Source organism: Mus musculus, chromosome 14 (assembly GCF_000001635.26).
Source record: "Mus musculus strain C57BL/6J chromosome 14, GRCm38.p6 C57BL/6J".
NCBI classification, from domain to species: domain Eukaryota; kingdom Metazoa; phylum Chordata; class Mammalia; order Rodentia; family Muridae; genus Mus; species Mus musculus.
Window position 1 is genome coordinate 68,604,415 of NC_000080.6, and position 22,930 is coordinate 68,627,344.

The 22,930-nt window shown below is 38.8% G+C and overlaps 1 protein-coding gene across 7 annotated transcripts in view; it reads right to left on the reverse strand.

Annotated features, from left to right (window-relative positions):
* Window positions 1-583: 583 nt before the first annotated feature.
* Window positions 584-22,930, reverse strand: part of Adam28 (a disintegrin and metallopeptidase domain 28) — a 50,892-nt gene continuing 28,545 nt past the window's right edge. The window contains exons 14-24 of one of the 7 annotated variants that reach the window (XR_001781095.2): window positions 22,363-22,558; window positions 17,670-17,772; window positions 15,303-15,462; window positions 13,681-13,761; window positions 13,278-13,356; window positions 6,484-6,592; window positions 5,444-5,522; window positions 4,693-4,761; window positions 3,503-3,549; window positions 2,962-3,119; window positions 1,998-2,182 (exon numbers count right to left, since the gene is read on the reverse strand). Coding sequence is in view for 5 of the 7 variants with exons in the window: in NM_010082.2 (NP_034212.1) it covers window positions 3,041-3,119; window positions 3,503-3,549; window positions 4,693-4,761; window positions 5,444-5,522; window positions 6,484-6,592; window positions 13,278-13,356; window positions 13,681-13,761; window positions 15,303-15,462; window positions 17,670-17,772; window positions 22,363-22,558 (1,002 nt within the window). In the remaining 2 variants the exon portion in view is untranslated. Of the gene's footprint in view, window positions 2,183-2,464; window positions 3,120-3,317; window positions 3,550-4,692; window positions 4,762-5,443; window positions 5,523-6,483; window positions 6,593-13,273; window positions 13,357-13,680; window positions 13,762-15,302; window positions 15,463-17,669; window positions 17,773-22,362; window positions 22,559-22,930 lie in introns of those variants that run through there. The other 6 variants (NM_001048175.2, NM_010082.2, NR_102399.1 and 3 more) reach the window with 6 other exon arrangements.

A 22,930-nucleotide genomic window follows, 5' to 3' on the forward strand; every position in this document is an offset into this window, starting at 1 on the left:
TATATGTATGTAGGATGGAGACAACGAACTCCTGAGAATTGTCCTCTGACCAGCACATCCACATATAGCAAATAAGTATAGTTGCTTCAAAAGCAAAACAAAACAAAAATGACAAAGTTATTTGTGTCAGAGAGTTATTAACACAAGGAAACAAGCAAGCAAGCAAACAAAGCCAGCAGAGGCTTAGTGGTTACTCACAAGTAGATTAAGACGTCACGTGAAATAGGAATGTATTTCCAGGTCAGAAGAAAGTGTTATAAGTTTACAGTCTTAACCTCAAGACGCAGCCATACTTAAGTAGCTCTGTTCTTAAGAAACTCCCACAGGGAAAGAAAGAATCCAACAATGAGAGCTGATAAGTGGACTCTAGAATTACTGATTCTGGAATTCGGGCCTTGAGATACAGAATGGAAAAAACTGTCAGAAGCAAGGGGTGTTGGCAATGGATGCAAGGACACAAATATAACAAAGGGGAATGCTACCACGATAATAGAGGAGCATGCACCTTAGCAGTGGTAAAGCCACTTAGCTCGTTAGAGTGATTGCAGCTTCATGTGAGAGAAAACCCAACTCGACATGCTTTGGACAACAAGGAAAATTTATTGATTGTACAAGAAGTCCCAGCAAAACGTGGACCTAGTTCAACAATTGTTCATCTACCAGTTCATAACATCTTAGAAAGTGCACTTGGAGTTTGTTTATCTCCCTGCTCTATCTTGTTCACATCATTCTTGTCTCCAGATCACAGCACAGCTGCAGCAATACCAGATGTCAACAACCAGAAGAAAAGATGAATGGAGAAATACTCCTCAGAAATTTCCCAAAATGCTTCCTCCCTCATCCACGAGGCCACAATGGGGAGGTACCCATCTACTTACAAATCTATGGCAAAACAAACTCATGATTGTTATGAGTGTGTTAGCATAACATGTACGGAGTGGTGCCCATCATTCTAAAGCTGGACAGCTAGAGTAAATTAGAGTTCTTAAAGCAAGCCAGTCAGTATTTGGTACCGATTCAACCATGTTGGTTCTACCATATGTCAATGAAGCTGAAGATGTTAAAGACAATGTGGTTATGCTGTTGACAGGCTCTCTGATTTTTTTTTCTTTTAATCCAGGAATTTAGATGCTTATGCAAGATCTCACAACTTAAAATTTATTTCTATGAAACCAAAAACAGTTTAAAAGATAAACTCTGTGAGGTCAACATCTTTAACTTAGACCAAATAAAACACATCTGCCATCCAAACCCAGCCAACAGGTCTCCAGTTTGTAACTTCTGGTTTATGCTCATTTCTCTAAAGAAACAATCTCTATTTAGAAAAAGAAGCTCATTTGTTGGCATACTACATTTTCTAATAAACATATTTTACTGGATTGTAGAACACTCCCAAAATAACAAAGTGAATAAAAATTTCAGAAGAAAGGGAAGCAAGGACATAGAATAGGGTGCTTACATATTTTTTTTAAACAAACTGCATGTTCCAAGTTGACAAATTAAAAGAATCAAGACGCTGCTACTTAACTCCCCCACCTCAGTGGTTTATGATTTTGTTTTGTCCTCTCTGTTCTGTTCCGTTTTTTTCTTTTTCTTTTTCTTTTTTTTTCCTCTTTTCTTTTGTTTTTGTTTTGTTTTGTTTTATTTTGTTTTGTTTTTGTTTTTTTTGAGACAGGGTTTCTCTGTGTAGCCCTGGCTGTCCTGGAACTCACTCTGTAGACTAGGCTGGCCTCGAACTCAGAAATCCGCCTGCCTCTGCCTCCCAAGTGCTGGGATTAAAGGCGTGCACCACCACTGCCAGGCTCTGTTTTATTTTCATTAGAGGGCACATCAATCCCCTCCAAATGAGGACATTAAGGGCTTCAATATATTTGAGCAGTCAGTCAAGATCATAGTAAAAATAAAGGGGGAAATCAACTAGAGTTTTACAGTTTATACATTCCTTTAGCCATGTCCTTAGGAATATGGAAAGGAAATCATTTAAATTAGCACAGAGATTTTCAAAAGTGTATCTTTCTTTTAATCTCCTCAAAATACAGCACAAACCAGAACATGCTAACCCCTGAGGGTTAAGAGCGCTAGTAATAAAGAACTAAGCACATCTCTTTTTCCATCCAAAATTTCGAGGCTTCCACTCTGACCATCTGATTAACTGTTGTTTCAGACTTTTGCATTTGGGTCCCTTAAAGAAAAAAAAAAAAAAACCTCTCAGATGATCATAGCATCCTGAAAAATTAGTTAAGTAGATAAACAGATGTAAGATGATACTAATAAAAAAGAAAAAACTAAAAATTCCATTAAACTCTTTTCTCTAGTGTATAAACTAGGTAATGCATCAGCAATGAAGAATTAGAAGTAGTAGTAGCAGAAGGTCAGGATGTATGTCAGGATGGAAGGTGAGAATCTCACTCTGCAATTCAAATGCTGGTGCAGGTAGTTAGCAGAGTAAGAACAGGGGCAGGGAGGGGGGAGTTAAGGGCATAGAGAAGTGGTCCATGGCAAGTAGCCTACACAGAGGATGAGGTGCAGAGTTATGGATGTTGGGAGGTTGAGTGTGGGATGCTTCATTTATTCCCACCATCCTTGTGCACTATTATTAAAAAATGAGGAATTGGGGGTCACCATGACTTTGTAGCTGAGATGTTTTTCAGTGTCCCTTATTTAGGGTATTGAGAAAACTTAGAGTCAAGACACTTATGCCAGTCCCTTCCCCATAGTAAACACCTCAGGTGATATGGTTGGGGCTTTTCTCCTTGGTATTAGTGCAGTGGGAAGAAAGACAATCATAACTTCATTATAGATATCTTATGTGGGTGCAGAAGTGGGCTTACTCTAGAAATAGTAAAGGAAGTGCTTTTGTGTTGCTAGGATAAACCAGAAAATAGGTCTTCACTTAAATGTAACCCACTTTCCAGGGGTCAGTTCACACTCCGAACACCCTGTGAGTGGTCTTCTGCTCACCAGCTCCATTCATGTTGATACCACAGTGCTTTCTCCTCAGCATCTCACACTTTGGCACAGATAACAGTTAAGGAGCTAGTTACTTCAGGTACACGCGGCCTATTTGCTGACTAAAAGGATGAGGTGTCTTGACAAAAGGAACTTTGGCTCTTCCTGTCCTATATACAACAGAGAGCTAGGCATAAGGAACTACGCATGAGTGGATGAATATTCGTATGTTTGCTTTTCATATCTGACCTCTTGCAAAATTAACAATAATTTCATAAATATCTAATTTTATAGCCTCTAGAATGAGCATCCAGAAACAATTCTTTACAAGACATTTGCCTTATATAATAGTTATATTAATTATTTTTCAAAATTTATAAAATAACTTTATTTATTTATTTATTTACAGCAAAGATTCAGTGGCCATGGGAAATCAGTACAGAAGGAGGCCTTGCCTTTCCAGGTTCCCCAGAACAAACATGCTAGGATGACATTAGGTTAGCCTAGGGAGCACTGACAATGAAACTGTGGATTGTGAGCATCTGATACTTACAAGGAAACAGGAATTGGTGGTGGTGGGAAATTTGGCTTTGTGATTAGCTAGTAGGAAGAAAAAAAGGGAAAATCAGATTGGAGTAGTTTCTTCAAAAACAGGTATGCATGCTGAAAATGGCTAGCTAGTTTTCAGGGAGAGAGACTTTATAAACTCACCCACAAGAATATTTCTATACCCACGAATTTGACCCTTTCAGTTAGTTCTGAGCCTATTGTTCAGATATGACCACAGTGCCAACAGCTATGTGATGATAAGGGTTACTGTGGACTTAGTTTTGTACGTCCACGCAATTCGCATGTTAAAAACCTAAGCCCTGGTGTGATGATTAGATTTGGGGCATTCACACCTTGGGGGTGGAATGCTCACAATTGGATCCATGTCCTTAAGTGCTAAAATGCAAAGAGATGATTTTATCTCTCCTTTCCCTAATCTTTCCCCCCTCCCCTTCCTTGTTTTTGTTTCTTTCTCCTGTCCCCTCAATTAAAAAAACCAGAAAGCAGCCCTCTCCAGACACCAGGAACTTGTAGCTCCGTAATCTTAGAGTTCCTAGACTTAAGAATGGGCGGAAATAAATGTTGTCTAATCTATATAACCTATGCTGGTTTTGCTGCATCACCCTAGAGTAAGATTGTACTGGTTGGCATTTGTCAACTTAATACATACCTAGATGTATCTGGGAAGATAAAATATCAATTAAGAAGATGCCTCTACAGGATTGACCTGTAGGCAAGTCTGTGAAATATCATCTTAATCTATGATTGATGTGGGAGAGACTAGGCCAATATGGGTGGGGCCGGCCTTGGCGGGTAGTCCTGAATTGTATAAGAAATCAGGCTGAGCAAGTCAAGAAAAACAATTCAGGTAGCAATACTCCTCCTTGACTTCTGCTCTGATGCCTGCCCTGGCTTTTCCCAGTGACAGACTTATAAGACATGAATATTCTGTATTATCAACTTCCATCTCTAGGTTCTTAATTTAGGGGATAAGTTCGGAGGTAAAATTGTAGAGGGATATTCTCACATTTAGCATTTTAGAGAAGACTTGCGGAAGAGTCTGTGTTTTATGTTAATATGCACACAAATCTCAAGACTCCTCTGAATCAGTAACTGAGCAGTGTGGGCTATGTCTTTTGGGAGCATTCCCTTGAGATTGGACTGGGTGGAAGAGAAGAGAAGTTGCTAACTCACGACATCAGGTGGAGGCTCCGGCTCTTCAGAGGGCAGATCAGACACATGGAGCTTTTTCATCTGACTCATCTAAAATGAAGAAGTCAAACTTTACAATGAAACCATCCAGTGCCTAAATACAGCTTGCCAGCAAGTGACCCTTTCCTAGCTTAACATCCTGTAATAAGTAAGACAAACAAGATCCTAGTAGCAAAGCTGGACCATTTATAGGAGGATTTCCCTAAGCATACCATGGATAACTTCCATCAGAAACATCACTACTGATGCTGTCCTATTGGTCTACTTCAGCTGAAAGCCCTAAACATGTAAGACATGGCAAGGGCTATGTCATACATGTTACATATTAAATATACAAATATATAGATCACTATATATATAGAGAGAGAAATTTACCAGGAGTATGAATAAACTTAGAGTCAGAGTAGACAGAATGAGAGGGGAGAGGCAGGGGAAAGAGAGGATGGGGGGGAGGAGAGAGGGAGGGAGAGAACCTATAACATTTCCACCTTTATTCCCTTTGTATTTCATGAGCTCTACAGAAGCTTTTTTTTTTTTTTTTTACTTTCTAGGATTCCCTTTCGTGTTAACAAAACACTAGGGAAGATTGTCAATGTGGGTGTACAAAGCTCATAATTCTTACTATTTGTTGATGTGTGGTTGATTTCTAGGCATTGCTATGCACAACTGACAGACATATGGTCATAATGTAAGAAGGGTGGAGATGACAGACTCAGGCCAAACTAGAATTCACCTCCTGGGGTTGAACATCCTTCACCTTTTGGGGTCTACACTTCTGATTGTGTAGCTTGGCATCCTTGGTGGATGGTAGCCTGTAAAAGAAAACACATCCTGTGAACTGGACACCACCAGCCAGAGAGATCTAACAGAGATTTGACAACTTCTTTGGCCACTGTGCCATGCTCTGCTACCAGGGTGGTTACTTCTGCTTCCAGATCATTCCTCAGCTTTTAGTTTTAAGTTAGGCACCATCACTATCCTGCAATTCATAACTACTACTACTACTACTAGACATTTTCTTTTGTTTCTTGGCAGAACCCTGATCCCTAATAGCAATGGTGTTAAGTCAACCTTTGTCTAAATCATGAGATTTAATTATTCTTAATTCATCAAGTATTTACCTAAGAGTTATTTTGTGTGAATAAGTTCTACCAAAATAAGTCAATCTTGGAAAGTAATGAAAAAAGATCTTGTTGTGTTAAGATGGTGTGTGCAAGAGAAAGGATCTTCATACCGACGAAGCCTCTGCTTCTTACATTGGAAGCAAAGGGCTTCGTTAACCTTTCACTTGCCCCCACACTCATTGAAAGTGATTTCCATACCCTTAGGAGACACAGAAATCACATTCATCCAGAAAGTGGGAATATTGCAGCTCACTCATAGAGAATCTGCTGCACAATGTTTACTAGACAACTGTCAATCAATAAATGTGTTCTCTTATAATAAAATGAGAAAATATTTAATAATGAGGGCTAATGTCAACCTTGTCATTAATTAAAAGAAAAGGATGCATATCTTGCTGTGAAAGATTACCTGGTAAAAGGGACACTTAGACTCTGCTTTGGAAAAAACAAACAAAAAGCAAAAACAAACAAACAAAAACCACCAAACCAACAACAACAAAAGAATGCAAAAAGAAAAACCCCCAAACCCATGATATATGGTTTTCTTACTATTTGAAATAAAATAAAATTAAATCTGAAGGATTAAGTCATAGACTCCAATGTCAGATGAAGTAGATGACAGAGGGTCCCCAAAGCACAGGAAGCTTACCTCTGAACTCTCCTCTGCTTCCTTCTGGCACTTTGGCGCTGGATCACTATAGCAACCACCACAAATATGACTGCTAGGGGGAAAAGCACGCCAACCACGATGGAGAAGTCTATAACAGAGAGCACATGAATCATGTTGAGGACACAGGATCTTACTTCTCTATAGTCTGTCTCTTTCCTTCCTTTCTTTCTTCCTCAATTCCTTCCTTCTCTCCACCCCTCCATTCCTTCATCCTTCCCATTCTGCTTTTCTTTCTTCCCTCTCTTCCATCCTCTATCTTTCCTTCCCTCCCTTTCTTCTTCCTTTTTGTTCCCAGAAAGAATCCAGTCATGTAGCCCAGGATAGCCTTATACAGATTATAAGACTAGTCTCAAACTTCCTGTGATCCTCCTACCTCCAGCTCCCATGTAACAGAATGGAATGCCAATGAGCCTGTCCTAACACTTCTATATGTCACAAAATTTATATAGCTTTTTCCAAATGAACCTGTCTCACTGGAGAGTTTCTCACAAATATTATAATGGTTAATCTTCACTGCCATGGTGTCTATGAAATGGGAAGGGGAAAGACCCACATGAACCCAGACTGAGCTGAAAAGGGAATGAGCAGAAAAACCTTTGGACACTGTATTTATTTCTCTCTGCTTTTCTGACTAAGTATCATGTGACCTGCCACTTCCTTCTCCCACTACTATGTGTCTTCCCCCACCAGGATGGACTGTATACAAAACTGTAAGCTAAAGCAAGCCCCCCCCTCCTTAAGACACTTAACCAAAGAAACAAGGAAAACTAACAGAATTGCTAAAATGAAAATAGTGTTGATGAAGATTACAGTGCTAGTGTTTAATAAAGAACAAGTAAGACAGAAATCTATAGGACACCTTCCAGAGAAGGTGGGCTAAATGTCTTCTTCCTGAGAGGTCTTGGAAGAGAGGAAGGGTGGCTGCAGTAGTAGGAGAGTGAAGGCTGGGAGCTTGCAAGAAGATTTGGACTAAGGAGGATGGCAGAGCAGAAACAAAACATATCTTAAACCCAGCCTTGAAATGAAAAGAGAAAGAAATTAGAGCCCTTAGATAGCATTGCTCCCGTTGCCAAATAAAGAGTCAAGGCATGAGCAAATACTGATGGAGACACAGTTCCTGTTTCATCTTTGTTCCTTACCCACCAGCCTAAGCAATAAATTCAACCTGAATCCCTTGCCATCTCATGTATTCATTTCTTTCATACCTATCTGAAACCATCAGAGACCAGAAAGTACACACATCTGAAGAACAGAATAGTCACTCCTCTTAGCACATAGGTTAGTAATCCAGTCACAAGAGTAACAGTTTCAAAAATGCAAGTAAACCTTACCCGTGTGAAGACACAACACACAGGAGGAGGTAGACATTCCAGAAAGCAGAATTCAAAATAAGAGAATGATGTTCATTCAAGTATGTAATTCTCTTCAACTTCATTAAATTATTGTTCAATGAAGTCAAAGGAAAATAAAACTGGCATTTCTGCTAGATACAACTAAGCTTCAGAATGGGGGTGTGAATGAATGCATTTGAACTAACATTAGAATAATAAGTATTTAAAGAACACAAAGGACATAAATGGAGTGCTTACAAACACTTCAAATCAGAGAGAACAAAGTTGTGGCTTAGGGAAACAAACAAACAAAAACAAAATAACTCCAAAAAACAAAAACAAAAAACCAACTAACCAAACAAACAAAAATAAAAGACAAAAAAAAAAAAAAAGACAGTGTGTAATTTAAGATAGAAATAATTAAACAGCAATACTAGGTTCTTCTATAGCGAATAATGATCTTCTTGATCAGCATACACCATGAAGCTTTTACATAACAAAAAAGTCCTCAATCCATGAAAGTACTAAAACAGGAAATCTTTCTTTGTAGGCATTAATGAAGGGGTAAGCATTTAGACCAACAAGGGAAAGAGTCAGTTTCCTTTGCTGAAGTGGCCCCTAGGAGGTCAGCACACTCCAGGGCAGGCCCTACCTCCAGTCACAGGATGAACTAGATGGCAAAGAAGAGAAGACAATGCCTGGAAATTGGGTTGGGAGGGAAGGAAGGGTAGGGAGGGTGAAGCTGGGAGGAGTTGGGCAACATGGGTAAATATGATCAAAATACATTGTTTGGGACTCTCACCACATTAATACAAATACAATTTAAAGAGAAGACCGAGAAGAAAATGATCAGAGAAAGTGGGTTCAGTTGTTGCTTGGTGGGAGAATACTTGTATAGTGTGCTCAAGGTCCTGAGTGCAATCTCTAGGACTGACAAAAGAAAAAAGAAAAAAAAATGAGAAGGAAGAAGAGAAGGAGGAAGAGAGGACGAATTGTATAGAATCACAGAAAAGCAAAGAAAGCAAATGAACAAGGAAAACCCAGAAGAACTGTGCTTTGGATGGCAATGTGGTCTCACTCTAGGTTTATTGACTATAAAATGTACCACTCTACAGTAGGGGCACAGGGGCATAAAAGAACCCTTGAACATTGTACTCAATGGATACACAACTACTTTAAAACCAAAATCTACTTAAGCAAATACAGAGAGGTGGAAAATTTTAGGACAACTAATAAAAGAAATTTTAAAAATGCCTATCCTCCAAATTAATAAAAGAATGGTTACTAAAATGGCCAACTGGCTTATACCATAAAATGAAATAAGAAAGAGTAAAAGGAAGCTTAGATTAGGCAAAACACATAGAGACTGTGCAATATAAATGAGGATTTGTGTCCTATCATATTAGTAATATGTTCTTCAGCTTAACTTTGAAAAGTAAAGCTAAACTCAATGGTGTATGAGACAGCAAGGATTTTAATACTACATGATTTTCTTAAAAGATGCAAGCTTCAAGAGGACTCAGAAAGGATGAATGTAAATGTGAAGATGTTATAGCGACACAAACACACGAAGGATTATGTCTCAGCCAGCTTGGCCTCTGGGAACTGTAGACTTTGAAAGGCAAGAAGCAATAGAGATGGACAGTGTAAGCTCAAAAGATGGCTGTGTACATCTACTGAGAACATATAACTATTCTAAATGTGTATACATTAGATAACAATATCTTGGTTTCTAATCAGATAGTAACTGACAGTACCAAAGGTGTAATATATATAAAAAAAATCAGTCAATGTTTTATTTTATTTTATTTTATTTTATTTTATTTTATTGATGAATGAGAGTTTTATTGTATGTATGCATGGGCATCATGTGAAGAAGCTGGGAGAACTTGACAGGTCCCCTAGAACTGGAGTTACAGATGGTTGTGAGCTGTCACATGAGTGCTGCGAATCAGGACAGCATTCTTTGGAAAAGCAGCGTGTGCTCTGAACTGCTGAACCATATCACCAACCCCCCAAATACACCTTTAGATTGGTTAGTTTTAAAAGTTCTACACAGCAACAGGCATAACAAAGAATCTCAACTATTAGTTGGGATTATATGCAAGCAATGGTACTGGCCAACCTGAACCAGGTAGGCATAGGAGGACATAGTGCAAAGTAATGTTAATTTTTCCTGTTCATACACAGAACACCTGCATACATGATTGCATGCTTAAGCCATAAAGTAATCTTTAATGAATTTTGCCATATGCTCCATATAATATGTTCTCTGATTGCCATGTAATCATTCTTGGTGTTAACTAAATAATTACTAGAAAAAAAAAACACATTTTCTTGCATGGTAGGAAACAGGAGGTGGTAGGATGCTGGTGGGAAGGGTCATGGGGGATACTGAGATATGTTGTAGTCAGCTAAATTACACACTAGGAATAATATAGAAGGAAATTTACTGGTCAGCTGAAAATCTGGCAAAGGGATTTATTGGTACCTGTTACCATACAGAAATGATGAATGTTCCTCAATGAATTTATCTGATAATGTATGTATGCATCACGTTGACCTTTTTGTACTTATGGCTCATTTGATGTTTATGAGAAGTTTAACTTTTGCTTTTAGAGAGTATTATCAAGTGACTGGGTAGGGAACTTGAAACATGGCAACCATGTTTATAGAAACTAAAGTCTGTTCAGAGGCTTTTGCTAGGATGAAAGTCAGATTAAAAGCAGCGCTTTGCATATCACATAACTATTTAAAAGCTGTAAGTCAAACTGGAAAAATCATAATATGCTTATGTTTCTAATTAGTGGACACAAAATGATTCATTAGAAAAAATTCATGTACCATGACTTTTCAAATTTCACTGAATAAATTTGAAATATTTCAGCAGAAACCAGGAAATGTAACAGCAAAGGGAATATTAAATGTTTGAAGAAGCAAATGTGTTTAAACTTACTCCAAAGTTATATAATATAAAATGTACCAAAATATCACATGGGATCTCATACCCAAATAGAAATATTTTGTGACATAAATAAATGTTTTAAAATATATTTTAGATAGTTGGGTGAAGATAATCTTTCTGAAAGATTACTCATAGGCTTCTCAAGTTTTACTGTCCTAAATTGTTTATTAGGTATAGATTTTACCACAACCATCACGGATATTAATGGTGGCAATGGGCCCCAAAGGTGCTGTTTCTTCTCCATGCTGAATGATAATCACCACCCACTGAAGGGTAGAGCTTGAGGTCTTTCTCCAAGACCATACATAAATCTTGAAGCCTACATATGCCAGCCCACCATGTCTACATGTCTGTGGACTGGTTCTGGTGATCCACTGGGTGTCAATATTTCTTCTGAGCTTTATAGAATGGATCAGTGAGGATAGTATCAAATTTGTGTGTGGAATCTTTACCAACAACGTAAGACTGAAGAACTCCCATAGGTTAATGAATACATAAAAATAAAGGTTGTGAGAAGAGCAAAGTCATGGTGTAAGGCTATTTTAGTGAAAATCAGAGTCATCAAAGAGTTTTCTAATTAAATAGTTGATTCTGTTCTTAGTGTACCCTGCAACCCCAGCCCAATCATGATAATCTGAAGATAATAATATATTGCATAATAATATCATCTAACCTTAAAAATAATGGAGTTTAGGATCTCCATGAAGATAGAAAGTAAAGGAATTTGGAAAAACAGAGTAAGTTGAAATGTAAACATTAAAATTAAGTATTATTATTTTGTTTGAAACTCCTTAAAAAGCAATTGAACTTGGGACAAGCAGTTCATTCAGGCCTCTTCCTAACCACATTTCCATTCCCACCCTGTGAATATAGAACAATATTGGTTCATGAAGTCTAGAGACAAAGCTCCAGGAATCTTTCCCTGAACACACTGGGGCTCGATACACAAGTAACCAATGCTGGTTACAGACAACCACCTGGAACCATGCAGAACAAGGAGTTGAAGGGGAACACTCAAGAAAAAAGAAGAGGAAGGAGAAAAAAAGGAGGAGGAAGAGACAGGGGATGAGGAAGAGGAGGAGAAGGAAGAGAAGATGATGAAGTTCATAGAACTCTCTTCTCCTTGTGGAGTAAGTATTCTTTACGATGGCAAGTGGGAACAAAGTTCCCAGTCCATCTCATTCCCTCCTTTAAGACCTAGAGGGAGGCCTGCCTCCTGTTCACAGCTTGATCATCTACCCAAAGATGTGTCAGTAGGAGCATCAAGCAATCCAAAATGCAAGGAAAAGCCATGCGGCCAGTTTCAGTAATCCTATCACTTGTTCTAAAAAAAGATGACACACTCCAAAGAAGAGTCCAATGAAATGTGGGCAGTATGTGAATGAATAGGACAGCCTACCTGTAGGTCATGTGAGTGACCAGTATAGCTGAACTGTAGGCAGCTTGTGAGTGAGCAGAGCAGCATACTTCAAAATACAAGAATTCAGAGAACAGAACCCAGAGCTACCACCATAATCCAAGTCATGTTCTCAAGGAGTCCCGTGACTTAATATTAGCTAATATCTTATCTACTGTACCAAAGGGGGGAAAAAAAAACAGAAAGCAAGAAAATGTGATATATTGAAGATAGCTTTCTGTATGAAAACTGACAATGCAAGAGTGCTGAAAATATGATTTGAATATTGCAAAATTGATCTTGGGGTTGGATAGCACATGTTCTGTAGTCATAGTGGATGGCTCCAGGAAGACAGCATGATCCAGACACACATGAACGCAACGAGAGGGTGACAGCATGCGCAAGACCTGAATAAATCCACAAGAGACAAAATCCCAGCAGGGAGAAGAGAAAGTAGACACAATGTCCCACTCCTAACCAAGAAAGCTCTTTATAGTCGATATCCACTTAGGGAGGGAAGTCAGTTTTCCCAAGTGGAGTCTCACTGGGAATGTTAATCAAACTCCAGGACAGACCCTCATGTCTAGTTGGTCAACACAACATAGAGTCCACGTGTTTCCATGAAGTTTTGTATTATTTATGTTTTGCTCATTTCTTTAGTTTTGATATTTGGCAAAGAGAGAGAAAAAGAGAAAGAGTATCAAACAGGGTGAGTAAGGAGGTAGAGAGGATGTGGAAGGATTTTTTTGAAGGAGAAAGAATATAATCAAAATACATGCTATGAAATGAATTGTAATAAAATAATATTTATAACAAATGAAGAGAGGTGAGCACTAGAATTCATGTTTTCTGACTGTGGCATCAACGTGACCAGTTGTCTCATGCTCCCCCTGCCACAATGAGTTTACCCCATAATAAATGTCACCCTTAAACTGTGACCCCAAATAAGCCTGGCATGTCTTGAATCACTTTTGTTGGGTAGTTTTAATCACAGCAGCAGGAAAATAACTAATACAAACAGATGGGAAGAGCTTGGCAGAAGGGAACAGTTTGCTCAGGCCGGATGTGCAGTGTTACCTACGGAAGACTGTGGCTGAATTCTCGCAGTCAGGAGGGGCCCATCCTTCCTTGCACTGACACTGAAGCTCATGGTCACACACCTAGTGGAAGATGGATGCTGTGAGTGCCACCATAAGACTTAGGGGACCCATCAAGGCCCCATACTTCCACATGAGGTTGGTTTTGACATGAGAGAGACCCCTGCTTTGTTGGCTTGCCTCTGCCAAGATGAAGTTTGAATGACATACAAGGATGTCAGTAATGGACGCTCAGAGGAAGTCTCCCATCCTATATCCTCCTAGAGTGTCAGATAAGCATAATAACTGTCATCACTAAGTGCTGAAGGTATTCTCTCTGCTTCAACAGAACATAACTAAAACTGCATAAGACACAGTGAACTGGAGATGCTGGCTTCCCACACTTACTGCGTGCCCCTTGCACTTTGAGGAGCAGTTGGCTGACTTGTAAGTCTTCTCCATGTCCACACACTCAGCATTAATGCACACCTGAAAGGATGTGGAAACATGAGCTTGATGAAACAGTTGCAACATTTCCATCTTGGTCAACACCTGGGTGGAATTGAGTCTTAATTTTTTCATCAACTCTGTCCTCAAACATGCCTTTTTAAAGGACTTTTTATTACTTCCTTGGTCCTTGAGAACTTTCTACAATGTGTTTTGATCATATTTATTCCCCTAACTCTTCCCAGCTCCAGTCTCTTTCCTACCTACTCAACTTTGACTCTTTAATACAAAAAGTTTAAGACCAATTTGTGTTGTGCAAATATTCTTGGGTGTGTGGCCTTCCACTAGAGTATGGTCAACTTTCAGGGGGTAGGGGGTAAATGCTTTTAGAGAGAATTGACATTCTTTCATCCAGCAGCTACCAAATTCCAGTGGGACCCCCAACTAGGAATGGGACTTTGTGCCTACCTTCCCTCCATCTGCTGTGATTTTCTATGGCTTGAGCTTACACAGGTCTTGCTCATGCTATCACAATATCTTTGAATTCCTATGTGCAGATGCCTTGATATGTTCATTTGAAATTTGTTATTATTTATCCATGTGTCTGTGAGTGAATGGCATGTGTGTGTTGGTGTCTGTAGAGGCCAGAAGAAAGTGTGAGGTCACTTGGGTATGGAGTTACACATTGTTGTGAGCTATATGGGTTCTGGGACCCAAATGTTGGTCCTATGGAACAGCAGCATGTGCTCTTAACCACTGAGTCATCTCTCAGTGACCAAATTCAAACATTTTATTAGGAAAACACTAGCAGGTTTTGAAAGAGAGAGAATAAACTATAATTTTTAGTAAATAATAAAATATTTTGAAAGCCTTCCTTAAAATGGCTTTGCTTTTTCCTGATAGGTACTTCAATATACTACAAGTTGACACTACAAACAACTGGGTCATAAAATTCTACTAATGAAAACCCATGTTATGTTGGTAGTCATATTATGCTTCAGAGGAAAACATCCTCTTTTTAAGAAAAGATGCACAGGCTAGAGAGGTGCCTCAGTGGTTAAGAGCACTAACTGCTCTTCCAGAAGTCCTGACTTCAGTTCCCAGTAACTACCCACATGGGTGTTCATAACCATCTGCGATGGAATCCAATGCCCTCTTCTGGTGTGTGTGGTGACAGTGACAGTGTACTCACATACATAAAATAAATAAATCTTGAAAAAAGAACAAGAAAGAAAAGGTGCACAAGGACAGCCTTGTGTTTCCTGCTTCTACAGTACTGGGTGGTGAGCACGGGGCATGTTGGAAATGTCAGGTGGCAAGGAGAAACAGCATTGGTCCTTGGTGGTAGCATTGCATCGCCAAGTTTACCGTGAAGGCTCTTACATCTCTGACCTTAGTACGGTGTGTGTTAACAACTGTACTAATAGTTTTCATCTCTTTTAGTTTCTCTTTTGTGCCTCTATAGCCTTTATCACCCTAGGAACATGTGGACTGTGATTACAGAATTTGTAATAAACAGCATTGAGTTAAAATCAAGGTCCATATGTGGGATAATCAACTGCCAAGGCACAATTTTGACTTGCCTTGTTAGTTCCACACTTGGTTCCATTGGCCACCATGTCTACTCCTTGACTTGTGTCTTCAGGATCAAATAATTTACATGTCAGGAAAGATATGGTAAGTCCTTTCCAGGGCAAATCACCTGATCCGCCTTCACAGAACAATTTCCCACACATGGCATCTCTACAAACAACAACAACAACAGCAAATTACAAACTTTATCCCAGGATTCAAATTTCAGTTTTAAACAAATGTAAACCAGCATTGGCATTTAATAAGTAATATCTCCCTTATAGCTTCTAGTTGTACCCATGCAATGTCCTTATTCTGCACTAATAGGATATATATATTGTTTCCCAAGTAGAGATTCCTTTACAAGTAATTTTTGCCAACTGGCTAAGTTATGGCTAGTGGGGAGAGGGCAGAATCTTAATCCTAAATCCTAGAAGGTGGACTTGAATAAGGGAGCATGCCCCATTTATGGGTACATTTTTCAATCAGTTTTGATGATGAAATGTGTACTGATTAGTTTTTATCAACTTGACTCAAACTGGAGTCACCTAGGAAGAGAGAACCTTAGTTGAGGACCTAACCCCTTCAGACTGGTTTGTGGGCATGTCTGTGTGGTAGTTTCTTGATTAATCATTGCTGTAGGAAGGCCCAGCTTCACTATGGACAGTACCATCCCTGGGCAGGTAGTACTGGGTGGGGTGTGTAAGAAAGCAAGCTGAGTAAACCGTGGTGGCAGTAATTAGAACTCCTTAGAGCCTTAGCATCAGTTCCTGCCTTCAGTTCGTGCTCTGGCTTCCCTCAATGATGGACTGTAACATGGAAGTATTAGTCATTCAAATCCTTTCTTCTAAAAGTTGCTCTTGGTCAGAGAGCTTCCTCACAGAAGCTTATAACAAATTAGGAGTGAATGTGATGGGTGGAGCTGGCGAAGCCATCACTGACTGAGATAAGTCCTTGGGGATGAAGCTAGAAGATGCTCAAAGGGCAGATTCCTGACCTTGCAAAGGTGCCTAGATAGTCATTTTTTTTTTTATTTTTCTTCCCTCAGAGAAGCTCCAAAAGTAAAATGCCTCAATTTTCCACAAGAGAGTGGTCAGCACAAAGCCAGAGGTCTCTTGACATTTCAAAGCATTAAGTATGGCGCTCAGAGGTCTCCCTCTAAACCTGCAGATTAAACTGCACACGGGGAAGCCATCGGCTGATCAGCACAACATGTAAGAAAAGCCAATCAAGCCATAGTCAACTGCTTTATATGACATTCAGGGGAAGCCTGTGACCGCGTAGTCTGGAAGGGAGAGAGAGACTGTGCTGCTAGTGCTCATGGTTAGAGAAGAGATGGGTGGTGAATTAGGAAGGCACAGCTATTCCACACTCTGCTGGGTGCTGTTCAAGAATCAGACAATGATTCATGACAAAACTGTAAGGATGGTACTGGACATAGAAAATGGGGAGATGAATGCCCACCCCAGACAATGGCTACTTGGTGACTAGGTGGTGTCTGAAGGGGGATAAAATGTCTGAGCATCATGTTACACTCGTTATCTGCTGTTATCACAGTTAAACAGGCTAATATGATACTCATAGGCTACAGAGGAGGGATGGACCAGCCCTACGACCTTCCTGCACACCCTCCCATGTATTGCTTTGCTCGACTCTGTGTATTTCCTTTTCCATAACTGTTTAATTCACACACTAATATATGAAAATAAAATGAACACATAAAGTAACATATTTAGGTTGAATTTAAGTTGTCTTAAATTTGCAGAATAAAAAAAAATGTATACAAAACTCTCAAGTTCATCTGGTGTGGTTTTTATCCTCTTTTTAGAATATCAATACTGAAATTAAAATGAGTTACTTGAGTGCATTGTTATTCACTTTTCTTGCTATAATCTTGCTCATGCAAATGTCAAGACAACTTTAAATACAGTTATATATGTTCTGCAGTGGTTGTTTTCTGTGTAGATAAATATTTTTACCCAGAAACTCATAATGAAAAGCACAAACTTGAAAAAGTACCTAAAGTGCATCCAATCTCTTTTCAAAAATTTCTAATCATATTTATTATGGGTGTATGACTGTTTTGTCTGCATGTGTGTATGTATACCACATGCATGCGAGGTGCCTGACAGAAGTCAGAAGAGGGGTTCAGTTCCCTTGGAATTGTAGCTACAGGTGTTTGGAAGCCTCCATGTGGATGCTAAGAATTGAACCCAGGTCTTCTGTGATAGCAAATAGTCCTCTTAACCTCTGAACTATCTATCTAGATTAGAAGTCACTTTCTCTTGAACTAGAATAAGACAGCATATGTGGGGAAAAATGTGCCACTGTCCCGGTGGGGATTGTGGAGAGAAGATTTAAACAATACAGCCACTTACTTTGCTTTGCAGGGCATGTGTGTGCCATTCTCCACATGACAGTATCCGTACTTTGTCCCACCTTCATTCTGCTTGTAACATGATGTATTTGCAACCTTGGTTCCTGGGATCAGGCACAGATGAAAGTGGCATATTTGAAGAGAAAATCAATAAGAAATATAATACTATGAAGTATTAACAAAAGAAAGTTAGAATTAGAAGTACAGATTGAATATCCCTTGTCCAAAATCATTAAGACTGGAAAGGTTTTAGGTTGCAAATCCTTTTATACTTTGAGGTATTTTCAAATAAACCTTGTGATAGCTACAGAATAGGGGTCAAGCCCATACATAAAGTTCATTTAATGTTTCATATATACTTTAAATGCTTGAACACATAACTGATGGTCATCATGGGCTACACCATAACACTATAATTCATAGGATTGATGAGACATTTAAATTTAAATGAGTTGAACGTGTGTGTGTGTGTGTGTGTGTGTGTGTGTGTGTACCACTGAGAACCAGGCCTATTCAGTAGTATGTAGGTGGTAAATCCTAGCCATTCTTACTGCATCTCAGATTATCAATAAGGAAGTGGAGATTCCCTCCAAGTAACACAGAAAGATACAGAAGCCAGTTTCACCCACCTCTTCCCAAGCTGAACCCCCAAACCCTGACTATAAGCTGCCCCACTCAATGATAAATAACTCTTATACACTGGCAAACATTAGATAAGCCTTTGATTGATAATTAACAAAAGTAAAAAGGCAAAAATTTGTAAAGAGTGTATTTTTGTTTTCAAGAAAAATAAATAATGTTGATTTATAAACTTGTAACATTTTTAATGAATTTCATGTTTTGATAGTCAAGATGATATAAATATTTGTGATTATATTTCCTGGATCATTTGGATAATTCCTTATTACAACAAAACAGATGTATACTGAAAACAAATAACTTCATGTATAATCAAAGGAAACATAATCAAAATCCCTAACTTCTGAGTTACTGGTTCTAATACTTTGGAAAGTATCATTCATATACCCACCATCAAGCACCTTCATTGCTACCTTTCCTCAACCAGAAGCATCCTTGTACTTTCCCTAGATTTTAAACATCCTACAATTCAAAGAAGCAGGACTGATATTAGATTACTGCACTCTCAATTGTTTGATACATCTTTATTCTTGGACTTTAAAATTCTTCTTCAATTATTCATTGCCATAAAAACCAGCTTTGGCTAGGGTAATAAAGGGCAAAGCAATATCTTTAGCTGTGTGTTCCTCCTTCTTGTTGCTCCTTACAGAATTCTGTCCCATCTTTCTTAATGCCTGTCACAAGTCTTTACTGGGTCATAAATGTAGAAGGTTAAAGGTTAATTACTACTCCTTGTAGAACCATGGAGTGAAGATCGTTTTAGTCCTTATTAATTGAGCATTTTTATTTATTTTTTTATTAAATATCTGATTATATCATAATCACATTTTTGGTACCATGAGTTTTGATTTGCAGGATTATCTTGGGGGCTAAAACTGTGATTTTTATTATGAAATCATGTTATGAACTTTTTCAGATTAATTTAAAATAAATATGAACATTTGTGAATCACAATATTTGGAATTTGAAGACAAATCTGCTTTTCTCATATTTTATGGTGGCTACCTTTGAATGAACAATTTAATGGTCTTCTCCATCCAATATCTAATAAATATGTTCCATATTTATTCAATAAATAATTTTGACATCAACTAAAGTGAGGCACTGAAAACAAAACTATGGATAAAACATACTAGGTCCCTGGATAAGGTGGTAACAAGATTTGGAATAGAGTCAGATAGAAGAAATTAATACCATAACCATCCTTTCATAACCAACCTATTAATCAACATAACCATCCTTGAGGGTTACTAGGTAATAAATGCACAAGGTATGTTGAGCTTCACTTATGCATGTAGAATTTTCTTTCCTTGGATTGCTGCCATCTAAGGAAGCTATGCTGCAATAATCTCTTGTGCACTGTATAAAGGTTGTCTTTGTGTCCAGCACATCTGGACACCTGTCTCAATGTTTTGTAAACATCTTCTCCATCACTTTTAGCTTTATAAAGAGATGAATGCTGTGTAGCAAAGCAGAAGATAGGTGAACTTCTGGGCAGAGATAGGAACTCTGAAAAAGGGTCAGAGAGGTTAGCCAGATAGCCATGGAGAAAGAAACAGGTGCTGTGACTTAGTGAAAAGTAACTAGCAAGCCATGTGGTGCCATAGAGGAAGGCCACTGATTTGTTTGAGTTAATTTTATATCCAGCTACTTTGCTGGAGTTGTTTATCAGATGGTGGAATTTTGGGGGGTCACTTAAGTAAACTATCATATCATCTGCAAATGGTGATATTTTGACTTCTTCCTTTCCAATTTGTATCCCCTTGATTTCCTTTTGTTGTCTAATTACTCTGGCTAGGACTTCGAGTACTATATTGAATAGGTAGGGAGAGAGTGGGCAGCCTTGTCTAGTCCCTGATTTCTAAATGCCCTCATCCAGCTTTATTCCTCCAATTCCTGTGTCTTAAGTGTATGATACCCTCAGCAATAGGTCTTACTTTCAAGTTCTGGGAGGCAACCAAAGGTAGTGGCAATAGCATGTAATATTGAAGGGATTCTATGGGATATCCCCTGAGCTACAACTCCAAGAGAATTTTCTGTTGCTGCTCTCTAGGGTATTTCATAAATATTCTATGGCTCCTGGGGGGAAGTGTTATTACTCAATGTTACACAATTTCTTACACACACACACACACACACATTCTTAGGTGATATTATACAACATGTGTCCCTGTGACCTAGAATCCTTCCCTCAGAAGTATCAGAAGGTGCTTTGCAAACTGCCAATGGAGATGTTGTTCCTTTGACCACAAAAATGACCAGCTCAACAGGATTTCCCCAATGGTGCAGTAATGGCACTTATATATTGGACATAACCAGCACTATCTAATTAAATTTAATGGCTAGTTCAATACAAGGAAATTCATAATTGATACTACCAATAATTTATAGATGGAAAGGTTATAGACACTAGAGGAGAAATTACTATTGCAATTTATTCTAAACCAATACACCATCTAACTTTATTCTAAACACTTATTCTTATACCCATTAACAACTGTAGCTTCAATCCCCTTATCAAAGTAGCTTTAATTAATTAATTAATTAATTAATTTTGTAGCAGCAAAAGACAGAGGCTACTATAGAGATCCAAATATGGTCAAAATTTAGAGAATGCATGACTGTCCTGGCTGGTTTTGTGTGTCAACTTGACACAAGCTGGAGTTATCACAGAGAAAGGAGCCTCCATTGAGGAAATGCCTCCATGAGGTCCAGCTGTAAGACATTTTCTCATTTAGTGATGGGGGGTTGAGACCCAGTCCATTGTGGGTGGTGCTGTCCCTGGGTTGGTAGTCCTGGGTTCTATAAGAAAGCAAGCTGAGCAAGTCAGGGAAAGCAATCCAGTAAGTAGCACCCCTCCATGGTCTCTGCAACAGTACCTGCCTCTAAGTCTCTGTCCTGTGAACTTACTGTCCTGACTTCATTTGGTGATGAACAGCAATGTGGGAGTGTAAACTGAATAAACTATTTCCTCTCCAACTTGCTTCTTGGTCATGATGTTTTGTGCAAGATTACAAACCATGACTAACACAATGACTATGGTGTTCCTATCCTTAGAAGATCAACACCACAATCCCTACACTTCATGCTCCAAGAAGATTATGAAAAAGAGGGCAGAAAAATATAAGAGCCAGAGGACCGAGATGTCTGCTGCAAGATAGTGTCTTCTAGATATGTCCCCATGAAATCTCAACAGTTTCATTGCCTAAACAAGTAATGACCACATCATTCAATACACAATGGAAATAGGAGACTACATAAGACATCACCCCTAGATTAAAAAAATAAAATTACAGGAGCCAATGGCTGTGGATGGAGGAAGAATCAGTTTCCATCACGTATGAGTACCTACTATGTTATGCAATATCAAGTGGTTAACTCTAAACATGTCTATGTATGAACAACACTAAATGGATTCAATAGGTTGTGTGTGGGGGGGTTGTAGGAATATAGGAGTTGAGAGTGAGAGAGGTGTTAGATAAAGGAAGAGGTGGAATTGATGTAAATACAGTGTACTCATGTATAAAACTTCCAATTAAATATGTTAAAGGCACTTATTTATAATTTTGAGAAGTGACATAGTTTCTAGGAGGAAGGGGATGGCTTGATTCTTTGGCCAAAGTCAAACCCTGTTACTAGGCTGATGTAAACATGGAGAAGAATTTGTCCCTGTGATACTCATCCTCATTAACCTGATGAGTTAAGGGTTGAGATCACCATGGAAACTCACTTCTGGGTATATGAAGGAGGATGTTTCCAGAAATATTTGACTAAGGAGGGAAAGCCCATCTTGAGTCTGGGTGGCATCATCCCTGAGCTGTAGTCCCAGACTGCATTAAAAAAAAAAAAAAAGAAAAGAAAAAGAAATAGCTTAACTGAGCCTGGGATTCATCTTCTTCTGCTTCCTGTTTGGGGAAACACTATAACCAACTGCCTCCTTGACTTCCCCTTCCTGAAAGACTTCCCCTGGAACTGGGAGCCAAAATTAACCCTCATTTTGTTAAATTTCTTTCTTTAGGTGTTATATCACAGCAGTAAAAGATCCAAATCCTTACCTGGACCCCACATGTCCATGCACTGCTGCTGCAGGGTGGGACATTTGCCCTTCAAGCAGTAACCATGCCCATTTTGGCAAGGGGAGCCATTGACTCTGAATCTGTCACCTGGGCAGTGGCTGGATTTACCATCACACACTTCAGGCAGATCACACTCATCTTTTGCTGCTCTGCACACAACCCCAGGTTTTTTAAGCTGCAAGGAAGCAGAAATAGAGAGCATGTGTCACCCTGTCCTTTGCCCCAACACCTTAGATTAATACAAACAAACCGTTTAGTCTTCGGGGCCATGGCGTAATTTTAATGTGATTCATTTTTGCACTACATCCATATCATGTCACTTGTGCTGATGTTGGCCAATAGTCTGAGTCTTCAAACAACTAATTTTTGAATTTGCAATACAAACTCTGAAGACACATACAATAATATAAGAGACACATGGGCAATATCTCAGATGGCAGGCAGGGAGTTGTATCTCTCCCTTTGTTGAATGCTTCTTTGTCGTGATTTACAAGATTTAAGCTTGTAACTTCAGGATTCTCTAGTGAAGTGAAAGGGAGACAAATCT